The sequence below is a fragment of the Gadus chalcogrammus genome, chromosome 8 (assembly GCF_026213295.1).
Source record: "Gadus chalcogrammus isolate NIFS_2021 chromosome 8, NIFS_Gcha_1.0, whole genome shotgun sequence".
Taxonomy (NCBI): domain Eukaryota; kingdom Metazoa; phylum Chordata; class Actinopteri; order Gadiformes; family Gadidae; genus Gadus; species Gadus chalcogrammus.
In genome coordinates, this window is record NC_079419.1 from 5589585 (window position 1) to 5601883 (window position 12299).

Sequence of the window (12299 nt, forward strand, 5' to 3'; positions counted from 1 at the left end):
GTCTATTAGCCTCCATTAGCGTTTGGCTTTTGGTGTACCCAAGTGTTAGCCTCTTTTGAACATAGCTGCTAAAAGGGATTTAATTTGGAACATTGATCTGTTATCTTCGCAGACATCAATACATTATTATTATTATACATGCTCCTCCTCATAGTGGACAACATGGGTTCATATGCTCATTTGATCTCAAACATTAAATGAAGGATTGCAGTGCTTTGGTTTAAGAAAAAAAACGAGCAAATGATCGGAGACATTAACTCAATAGAATAAAGTGCCATGCAAAAAAGACAAAGTAATTGGGTCCATTAATACATTACAGTGCATAAAACGTAAACAAACGCCAAAAAACTAGAAAAAACATAAGTCCAAGGGGGCACCCTTCACAGTTGATGGATTACTTTGTGTGTGGCCACCATCACAACCACTTTCTTCAATTAAAAGGGGAAAAAAAACTGGTGGGAAAACATACATCATAGCTCAACGTAAATCACACCCTGCCCTCTTTCTCAATAACTTATTTACGTCTCTCTTCTATTAAAATGCTGATTGATTGCAAAGGCTCCCTCTCTTTGTGTTTGTGCGTGTGTGCGTGTGCGTGTGCGTGTGCGTGTGTGTGTGTGTGTGTGTTTCTCTGTGTGTGTTTCTCTGTGTCTCTGTCTGCATGTGTGTGTGCACGTCTGGTGTAATATCCAACCGTAGCCTGCTACTCAAAGCTCCCAGTGAGCTGTGGGGTCGGTTCCAAACTGAGGTAACGTCTAGCGCTGCTTCAGCGGGGGGTGGGGGGGGGGGGGTGAAGAGGACACACTGCAGGGAATGCTATTGTCCCCTCGCTCCCCTAAAGCCACAGAGAGGGACACGGGCCTATCTGGGATAAAGACTGCACAAGAAGGGGGTCACGGTATTTCTCTTTTCCTCGTCTGACGATATCCATGGAGCAACAGCGGGTTTGTTTACCATAAGGATGGATTTATATGTACATAAAATATTTGGGGAGGGGTATTTAATGAACCACATCTTAAATATCTAGAGGGGAGCATTGGTCTTGGGGATGGGGGAGGGGGAGTCTACAGGGGAATAACTAGATAATGCCAGATGTACTACATGTACTACTTCATGACGTGGACATAGGAGGGCAGCTACTGACAACGATTTTCAGTATCCAGTATAAGATAACGTCATGACCGGGGGAATAGTGCGAGGCGTCTATCCTGTGGTCTCTACAGGGCAGGGTTAGGGCGAGGTCAGCAGGGGAACAAACCGTGCAGGGCTCGCTAAGGCAGCAACAAAATACAAATTAATACATGAGTAAAAAAGGCGGCCATTTTGGGATGATTCGTTTTTTTCAGGTGTGTGTGCTGGAGAGTTGTTTGTGACCGGGTGGGGGAGGGGGTTACACCGAGCATTATCTGAACGGGCTATGAATACGTTTGTTTATATCTATTTACACGGTGGTCAGAAGGTCAATTAAGCTTGTTTTGTTGTGTTGTTGCGTTGTAGTGCCGTCCGGCTCAAAAGATGGCCGACTGGACTGACTTCCTCCTGGATAGCTTAGACCTGGAGAGGAAAAAACACATTCAAAGAATGGCACAATGGGTAAGGTATGGTGTGTTGGAGAGAGTGGGACTCCCCTTAAAAAGGAATTCCAACACAAAGGCAACGTCCTGTTCTATAAAGGATGGTGCCATATCAATTCAATAAATACATTATAAACATGATGTATTTAATTAACATAAAACATAATGTTGATACTGTATTATTTCAATATATATAATAACTACATTTTAGAATTTAGAATAGGACTTCTTAAACATTGTTTACAAACAGGAAAGATATGAAGAAGCAAATGCACTCGTGGTATTGCAAGAAACTCCACGACTTCCCACTTCTCAGCTCAACCATGAGGCCTTGTCCATGAAAACATTAATTAATTAACAATAACATTAATCCCCTGATCAGCGAGCTCACCTGATGGTACCAGCCAGCAGAGGGTTAAAGGCATACAGCCAGTCGTGCATCTCCTTGTCGTTGCTGGCCTGGAGCAGGATGCCCCGGTGCTCCGTGCACACCGCAAACGTGTTGGGGGTCTGCGAAACACAGATTACGTTCTCAACGGGAGCGAATCATACAAAGTACATCTACATTTACATCTACATGAAGGGCATTTAGGTTATTTAGCAGACGCATATATCCGAAGCGCCTTACAATAAGTACATTTGTCAGAAGAAAGAGAAACAATATATCGCTATCGTCGTCAGTAAGGTTGTTCATAAAGTTCTCCCACTCTGGTATATCGATATGTATACTTCCTTTCCCTCACAAGAACAGGCTAGGAGCCAGGATTATCTGGTGGTACGGTGGTGGTTTCTAGCTTGACTTCGCCAACCCGACTCACAAAGGCCCATTAATCTGGAACCTCTGAGTTATTTTTCAATTTCCGAGGGGCTTTATCAACGTGCGCAGTCCAAAAGCCCTGTGAATGCGATTTTGATAGATCTCCAACCAATCACAGAAACGAATCATGTGACGTACGATAAGCGCATCTTTCTTATCCAGAAAAGCATAAATTGCAGCTGTTCATTCTTCCTTTAGGGAGAATATACGGTCCACTTCGTTTAACACCGTCCCGATAGTGGAGTCAACAGACCGCCACATCAGCGGCGTGACGCCTTAACACTCCACTGTCCAGTCATCGTACCCAACAAAGCTAATAAACCCGCCCTATTATAGATCAACGCTTGTGATTGGCCTGACCCGGGTTCAGGTCTGCTGGAAGTCTGTTTGAACGGATGGGGGGGGCCAGACCATCAGCCAGAGCAAACAGGACACCAGCTCCCAGACTCGTCTCGTTCCCAGGCTACTTGTGTGTCTACCCTCACGAAAAGGTTCTGGACTGAAGTCGGGATTGGGGTCAGGGTCAGGGTCAGGGTCAGGGTCAGGGTCAGGGTCAGGGTCAGGGTCAGGGTCAGGGTTTACTTCACTGTTTGGATAAGTGCTGGTGTTAGGGTCAGGGTCATGGTGAGAGTAGACGTACCCAGCAGAAGAGTTTGCTTGTAGGCTTAGGGTCAGTGTTGACTTTAGTGTTTGGGGTAGCGCTAATGTCAGGGAGTAGGGGTTAGGGTAGACGTACCCTCAGCAGAGTCTGCTTGTCCTCGCTGTATTCCACCTGAGCCGACGACAGGTTGATGACGGCGCGCTCCACGCTGTCCCTCTCGCTGCGGTACAGGTAGACGTAGGGTCGGCGCACCACCACGTAGCGCTTCACCCAGCCGTTGGAGTGCGGCTCTAGGAAGTGGAGGTAGCCCTTCTTGGACACGATGGGGCTGAGGCAGGGGAGGGGAGACTTTTTAGTGAATATACTGAAAAGCTGTGAAAGAGTCATGCGTAGGGTTGAAAGGTTGCTGTTGACATGCATAGAAGTGATTTTCTCTAGTAACAAAAAAAAAAAATTAAAAGTCTCTGTTCGTCAGGACTTTAAAGCCACTGTAAAGCAACTGTGACGCCGACTCACTGATCGACGCAATTTTAATTGACCAGCAGAAAAAAAATGGGTGTAAACAACACCTGGACGGATGCATAATAAAGACGGACGGCAGGACAAAATGATCTCCGCTCTGCAATCTCTTCAGCTGCGACTGTGGTGTGGGTCTGCTCATTGATCAACATAGGGGCGGACTGAAAGCAAATAGGCACTATGCTTAAGCTTTGATGGGTTTAGGCCAGGGGTCGGCAACCCTAGGCACGCATGCCACCACTGGCACGTGGCAGCATAATCATTGGCAGACTTGAGAAAGAAAAAAAAAATGCACTTTATTCTGTTTTGGGGCATTTCCTCCCAATTCAAATGTGTTTAAATGAGTTACTGAAAGCAGTGTTCTGAAATGGGATCAATTAATAGTTTTTAGCCTAAACCTATGTTGTGAGTAATAGAGAAAGAAATATTTAGAATATTGTTGCAAGTGGCCTGTATGCATCGCCTTCACATGGTTTTGCAAAGCTGTACATGCATGGTTCCAACATTCTCATATATTCTTGTTTTTTACATTTCTCACAGTGCAAATATGTTTTTGAATGAGTTTCTGAAAGTGGTGTTTTAAGATGGGACACATGTAATTATAATTTGTAAGCCCATGTTGCAAATATAACAACAAAAATAACATTTAAAATGTTGATGCATGATTGTGGACTATATGGAAATAATACAATTCCAGGTCTTCTGGAAATGTTTTTGGTCGCTGTGTCATAATTCAGCTTAATATTTAATATATTGTTGCTTAAGGCACACTCATTAACGAGAGAAAGTGCCAAACTGGCACTGCATGTGGAAAAGGTTGCTGACCACTGGTTTAGGCCCTCTGAGACCAGTAAAGGGATAAGGAACACACCAAAAACAAAATAAGTCAAGTATTTAATCATGAAAGCTGTAGAGAAGGATTGCATGCAGATGCCTTGCAGACAGGGCCGCTGCTGGCCGTTTCGGTGCCCTACACGAGCAGGGGGGGGGGGGGGGGGGGGGGGCCCTTTTTATATATTAGGTAAAAACATCTAATTTGCCGAAATTGATTGATAGGTTATACAATTAAGAACAAACAACGGTGGGCCTCTTCATAACTAATTTACATATATTACGTTTTTTTTTTTTTACAAACTTTTTTTTTACAATTTTTGGTGCCCCCTCAGGTACTTAGTGCCCTACGCGCTCTGCGTACTCTGCGTACAGCGAGCGGCGGGCCTGCTTGCAGATCTGCTCTAGCTCTCCCAATAGCATACAGCATGGCCCTTTATGAAACCACATGAGCACTCAGCCCTCACCTGACGCGGATCTCTTGGATGTCCGGAACAAACGTGCATCCTCGCAGGGCCTTCCTCTTGTCCACCGGGCTGAAGGGGTCCAGGTCTGGAGTAGAGGCCCCTGAACCGGGCTCAGTATGTCTACAACACACACACACACACACACACACACACACCACACACACACACACACACACACACACACACACACACACACACACACACACACACACACACACACACACACACACACACACACACACACACACACACACACACACTTAATGTACACTATGAAACAATATGAAGGTTCGAACAAAAGCAATCCTGGATCCAGAAGGCCTACTATGTTAATACATAACTTCTGGGGCGGGGGGGAAAGCAGAGCCTGGACCAGAAACTAAAAACTGAAAGGGTTAAGAGTTATTCTATTTTTTTAGAAAAGGATTTGAGTTATTGTATTTCTACAGTGGGAAGTGTACACCAAGTGGATTTTAAAGCTTTACAGACATTTATTCTAGCTATGTCGTTGTCTGAAGGATGATTTAGCTTGTTTTCCCACTGACTTGAGGATAAGTGTATGCTGGCTGAGTTTCTGTTCACTGTTCGGCCACCCATTTCACCCAGTTGAGCGGTATTCTGCAACCACACTTTAGATTAGATTATTCATAAAGTCTATGAGTAACAACACTATGAATGAACGTCGAAATACATTTGACATTCAAACTACTTCACTCTCATTCAAAGTCGTACCCAACCGGAAACCTCAGCTCCAGCACTCCTTGTTTTATGACGGTACCCTAACCCTTGTAAATTGTTAAGACTGTAACATTATACAACAACAAAAGACCGTCCTCCGCACTAGCAAGTTGACCGTTGTCCATCTAGACAGAGTTTAGAGTTTCTTCTTTAGAGATCGACTCTCCTATTCTGCATGACAGGAGAGTTTAATGGGTGATTGTGCAGGGAACCCTTGGGCTCACACACACACACACACACACACAAGACAGATAACACACACACCCCCTGGACTCACTACCTACTGGACTCCCTCTCCCTCTCCGTCCCTCGTTACAGTACAGTATGCCGTGAGTGATGCGATGCGCCCGTTGGCTGCATCCTCCTCCCGGGGTCTGAGCTGTGACACCTCCCCTCCCCAACTCCCTTCCCCCCTCCCACATGTGTTTGTGATGTTTTTGATATGTTGCTTATGTGCTAAGGTGTTTTTTGCTAATCCCTACACTGTGCCCCCCTTAAAGGAGCATAGTTTGGGGTATTGACTTTTTTTTCCCTCGTCACCCTCTTGTTTAGCTTTTTTAATTTTCTTATCTAACGCGGGCCGCATGTTTCTTATTTAACGAGCGCCTGACAGTCTCTCCGTCCTGTCTCCCCACACTGTCTTTAATGTTTCTTGGACGGAATGTAACTGGTCTTTTTCGTTGCTCTGTAACATGTGCAATGACATTAACGTTTATTGATTGATTGAACCCTTGAGCATTGGTCCAATGTTGTGTTTGCTCAGAGTCGACTGTGTGCCACCGTCAGGACAAACAATTTACCTGATGTCATAGTTCCCCTCGACCAATGAGGGGCATGTGGAGGACGGGGTGAGTGTGCTCAGGCCCGAGCAAGTGGAGCTCATCAGAGACGCCGACATCTCAGACAGCTGAGCAAACAAACACACACACACACACACACACACACACACACACACACACACACACACACACACACACACACACACACACACACACACACACACACACACACACACACACACACACACACAGCACGCACAGCAAAAAAGGGACGAACGATTCAACACAAAAAAATACACACGCATTGAGAGATGAGATCATTTGTAAAAAGTATGGCAGACATGCATATATTTACAGGATGTGATACTGTGATATATTCTATACCATCGAAGGCAAGACTTTGTATGAGCCCCATGTTAATAAAGGACATGTCAGAGGGATAGCAGAGGTCTTCCTTAAAGAAGGGGAGATCAGAGCCAGGAACACACTCATGGAGGAGTTGTGAACCAGGGAATAGATTGCCAGGGGGAGGAGGGTTCAAGGGTGTTAAAGATATGACTCCTTATCCATGTAATGATGAGTGGCAAATACAATGCAGTATTCGCATTAGGCAGGTAAGGGGACAAGCAAGCAGGCTGATAGGTGTGAGGGGAAAAACAATGAGGGAATAAATATTTAAATTAATAAAACGCCAGAAGGGACTCCAAAGGGAAGGTGCTACAAAGGGGAGGGGCTACAGGGGGAGTTGGGGGAGTGAAGTCAGGTTGAAAGGTCAAAGGTGAAAAGGTGGTGGGGGGGGTTAAAGGGGCGGGGGGGGCTGGGCTGGGGCTGGGGCTCACCTTGCTCTCACTGGCACTGCTGCTCACCTGGCTGTACTCCCTGTTGAAGGTGTGCATGAGCAGACGCAGACACTGCGCACGCAGGGGCGAGAGAGGTGCGGAGAGAGAGCGGGAGAGAGAGAGAGAAAGGGGGAGACAGAGAGGAGGGGGGGAGAAGAGAGAGAGAGAGAGAGAGAGAGAAAGGGGGAGACAGAGAGAGAGAGAGAGAGAGAGAGAGAGAGCGAGAGAGAGAGAGAGAGGGAGAGAGAAAGGGGGAGACAGAGAGAGGAGGGGGGTAGAGGGAGAAAGGGGGAGACAGAGAGAGGAGGGAGGGAGAGAGAGAGAGGGAGAGGAGGTGGGAAGAGAGAGGGAGAGAGAGAGAGAGGGAAGAGAGAGAGAGAGAGAGAGAGAGAGAGAGAGAGAGAGAGCGAGAGAGAGGGAGAGAGAGAGAGAGAGCGAGAGAGAGAGAGAGAGAGAGAGAGAGAGAGAGAGAGAGAGAGAAAGGGGGAGAGAGAGAGATTAATGTTATTCCAGATAAGAAAACGTCGACAGCACAGCGGGGGCGTCCAGGTTACTGTGTACTGTATCTAACCAGCAGTCAGCCGACTCAGCGGCATCACAAGAGTTGTACATGTAAACCTGGAACCGCTCCAGCCAGAGATTTGTAATAATAATAAATAACATATCGATAATAATAAAAATACAATGGACACTATCAAACATATTACATCTAAAACAGAGATATTATTATTATGTAATAAAAATCACAAGTATATGATGATAATAATAATAATAATACAGAGGTCTTAGAGGACTCTAGAGGACTCTAGAGGACCAGAGCAGGGCAGTCACCTTGGCAGCCAGCTCCCTCTGCCGCTGGTTGGGGCTGAGAGGGACGGGGCTGAGGGGGGCCAGGCTGAAGGGGGCGGGGCTCTGCGGGGCCGGGGGGCCGGCCACGGTGGGGCTCATCACGGGGCTCAGGGCGGGGCTGAGCTGGCTGGCGTCGCTGGTCTTGTAGAGCGCCTCTTGGCCCGCCTGCAGCGTGGCCTCCAGCTTCTCCCTCAGCAGCAGGTAGTGCCGGGTCTTCTCCACCTGGGGGCACGCAAACGCACACAGAGATACACACACACACACCCGCAAATGCACATACACACACACACGCAAGCGCGCACACACACACACGGAAGAACGTGAGCGAATCAGAGAGACAAATATTGTTACCGTCGCTGTTATTATTGAACCTATTTACAGCTAACCTACAAATGCTGTCCGACTTAAGTGAGTTTGCCGCCCTCTAAAGGACGGCGTAGGTATGATGAGCAGCATAGCGTGTGTCATTATAGGCTTGATGCCCCGAACACAAGAGAAATAAACATCAATAGTTGGGATCTGTCCACTGCTTCAAAACACATGCCAGCACTCCAACGGACACATCCTACCCACACTCCAACACACACACACACACACACACACACACACTCCCATACCCACACTCCAACACACACACACTCCAACACACACACTCCCATACCCACACTCCAACACACGCACACACACACACACACACACTCCAACACACACACTCCCATACCAACACTCCAACACACACACACACACACACACACTCCCATACCAACACTCCAACACACACACACACACACACACACTCCCATACCAACACACACACACACACACACACACTCCCATACCAACACTCCAACACACACACACACACTCCAACACACACACTCCCATACCCACACTCCAACACACACACACACACACACACTCCCATACCAACACTCCAACACACACACACACACACACACTCCCATACCAACACTCCAACACACGCACACACACACACACACACACACTCCAGCACAAACACTCCAACAAACACTCCCAACACACACACACTTCCACACAAACACTCCGACACACACACACACTCCAACACATCAGACTCAAACCCACACACACACACACACATACACACACACACACTCCAACACTCCAAATACTCCAACACACACACACGGTCCGATGGCATCACGGCCCACGCACCTCCTGCAGGAGGCTGAGCTTCTCCAGCTCCCACTGGTGGTCCAGGATGAGGCTGTCGCTGCGCGGCCGCCACCCGGCCAGGTTCTCCTCGCCGCGGACGTACGCCACCGACGTGTCCAGCACGCGCCGACGCCGCCGCTGCATGCCTGTGGGCGGGCGGGACGGAGCGAGGGGGGGGGGGGGGGGGGGGGGGGGGGGAAAAAGGTAGGTTAGCTAACTCTGTCTGGAGGAGGACGAGGGGATAGAGGCGCAGGTTAGGGGGGGGGTGGGACGTAGTGATATTATGGGATGCAGCGCTTTTTTCTGTACGTGTTGTTTCACGATTTTGTCATTGTGAAGCTGCTGGTAGATCAACATTGTTGTGCTGTGATTGTATGATAAATGTTTCTAGACACGTGTATTAGTCGTGCATTAAGATTCGTATCACAAATGAGCACATAGAGATCAAACGGCCCATATAGTGTTGATATATTGAACATTTCGGCTGGGCGTCAAACACACTTGTAATGAAATCTAAGGTCACATAATTCAATGTAACGTAATGTAAATAAAATCATTTAATGTAAAATGTAAAGCAATGAAATGTAATCAAATTGATTGTAAGATGATATAATTTAACATAAGGTAAGGCAACGACCAGTAAAGTGACAACATGTTACTTCATCAGACGTTACGTCATGAAACATACTCCAATTTTATGCAACGTAACATGACAGCATCTGACCTGGACTTCCATTATCTGCCACGTGGCAGAGGGTCACCTCGTAGACCCCTGTGACCCGGTTGCTAAGGGAACAAGAGATAAAGGGACGAAAGGTTTGTACGACAGAATGAATCAACACTGTCGGGTTAGGGAGCTGAGCGGGAGGGGGTCCCCCACCTCTCTGAAGGCCGGAGGCATCCAGTGCTGAACAGGTTCCTGATGGAGCGCGAGGCGGGCAGCTTGGCGTCGCGGGAGTAGAACACCATGCAGAAGTCCTTGGTGATCACGGTCGGCTGCGTGCAGTTCTCCATCTGGGGGAACAAAAAACACAACAGGTGGGGTTATGTCGTGACACGGTTCATATGTTATTACACGCTATAGTCTGAGAGAGAGAGAGAGAGAGAGAGAGAGAGAGAGAGAGAGAGAGAGAGAGAGAGAGAGAGAGAGAGAGAGAGAGAGAGAGAGAGAGAGAGAGAGAGAGAGAGAGAGAGAGAGTGAGAGAGAGAGAGAGAGAGACAGAGAGAGAGAGAGAGAGAGAGAGAGAGAGAGAGAGAGAGAGAGAGAGAGAGAGAGAGAGAGAGAGAGAGAGAGAGCAAGAGCAAGAGAGAGAGAGAGAGAGAGAGAGAGCAAGAATGGTCTCAGGCCAACACTCAAACAGAGACGGCATGGACTACAGAAACACCCTGCTGTTGTCGGGCTCCCACCTCCAGGTAAGCTGAGAGTGTGATGTAGATCTTCTCTCCGTATGGGGTGACTCGGTTCAGAAGCAGAGAGTTGTGCATGGAGCTGTCCCAGGCCGCCTCAAACCGGTAGAAGGTCCTGCTCAGAGCGGGTCAGGGGTGGTGGGTGAGGGGTGGAGAGAGGAAGAAGGACGAGAGAAACAGTGAGCTCACCGTCATGCACGTGAGAGCCACGGTTTCTACAGGGGAAAATAACGGTTTGAGATATTTTTGTTTTGCAAAAAGCTGATGAAACGACAAAACGGAGAAAGAAAAGCGATCAGCGTACTACCTATGGTCAACTCCCAAGGAGACACTGGCGTGAGCGTACGGGACAAGCACAGGAGGTTAGTGGTTAGGTGTGTCTAGGGAAATACAGGCTGAACAGCAAACCATCAGAGGCAACCAAAAGGTGGGTGGCACTTTAGGAGACCTGCAGCTTTGAAGCGTTAACGAGGCAGTCGTCAACAGGGAATTCCTCAGTTATCAAGCGCTGTTCGTACATGAAGATTCATTAGTAAACTGTTGAACTGTTCATCAGTTGTCAATTATCAAAATGATTATTAAATAATGGTGTATACATGTATGCCATATAATTCTTTGGTTTTGGTTTTCATCCAAGGGATAGTTTATATCTGATTATGAATTGTTTACTAATCATTTAGGAACAATGCTTTATAAATGCTGAATTCATTCATATTTACTTCTACTTAATTAATGCTTCAGTTGCAGCTGTCCTAAAGTGCTACGAAAAAGTGAAAACATAAGCCTGTTCACAGTCAAAGCGTGTAGCATAGAATATTATTAAGCAACATAAATTAGGTTTGGGTGCATGAGAGACGACAAAGCACAAACGATAAATAAGAAAGATAAGATAAGGAATATAAATACGTAGTCTACAATACATAAAGCAGGAGTATGAAATGATCTGCTTGTATACTTGTCGTCGTGCTTGGGCCAGTAGTATCCAGAGGACAGGATGTTGAGGGAGAGGATGTTGGGGTCTATGATAGTCTCATCTGCTTCTGGGGTGTTTCTGATGCGACCTGAGGGACAAATACATGGAGGAGAGGTCAACAAGGAAAGGTTGGAAAGTCAAACTAAATTCACATGATGGCCAAACCATTCCACTGAGAATATTGAACCAACCTCAGAGCAAACAAAGGGGGAATATCCCCCGATTATATTTGACACATTACACATAATTCTGTATGCATTAACATTTTATTAACCTTTACGATAACCTTTAAAGACACCCTATTATACTACTTTTCTGGTCTTAATTTCTTATTAATGACTCCTATAGCGCAACCTGACACGAATCACAGCACAAAAAAACAATGTCGATTTTCGGGAAACTCTTCCTCTCATCTGGGCGCTTTCATCCTTCTCTGTCAACGCTCGGTGTCGTCCTTCTCCGCCCCCTCGCCCCCCTCCTGCCAACCCAACTCCGTTGTGATTGGTTACCTTCCTTGAAGCGCGCGCGCGGGCAGATTTGACCAGGCATATGGGGGCACGGCAGGAGTGCCTCTACGTAGATGATTTCCCGGAAATGTGAACAAGTGAATCGCAAACGTTGTTCCGAGTGTTTAGCGCTCTGCACAGCCACCCCAGACTGTCAGCAGGGAATACGTCGAAATGCATGTACGTCATTATTTGACACTTT

At 47.0% G+C, this 12299-nt stretch overlaps 1 protein-coding gene across 1 annotated transcript in view; it reads right to left on the reverse strand.

Annotated features, from left to right (window-relative positions):
- Positions 1–775: 775 nt before the first annotated feature.
- kif1ab (kinesin family member 1Ab) overlaps positions 776–12299 on the reverse strand; it is a 34461-nt gene continuing 22937 nt past the window's right edge. The window contains exons 36-47 of the mRNA XM_056597666.1: positions 11574–11679; positions 10619–10733; positions 10092–10225; positions 9936–9997; positions 9212–9357; positions 7997–8236; positions 7166–7237; positions 6348–6454; positions 4810–4929; positions 3128–3320; positions 1966–2084; positions 776–1554 (exon numbers count right to left, since the gene is read on the reverse strand). Coding sequence (XP_056453641.1) covers positions 1509–1554; positions 1966–2084; positions 3128–3320; positions 4810–4929; positions 6348–6454; positions 7166–7237; positions 7997–8236; positions 9212–9357; positions 9936–9997; positions 10092–10225; positions 10619–10733; positions 11574–11679 — 1460 coding nt within the window. The 3' untranslated portion in view covers positions 776–1508. The remainder of the gene's footprint in view (positions 1555–1965; positions 2085–3127; positions 3321–4809; positions 4930–6347; positions 6455–7165; positions 7238–7996; positions 8237–9211; positions 9358–9935; positions 9998–10091; positions 10226–10618; positions 10734–11573; positions 11680–12299) is intronic.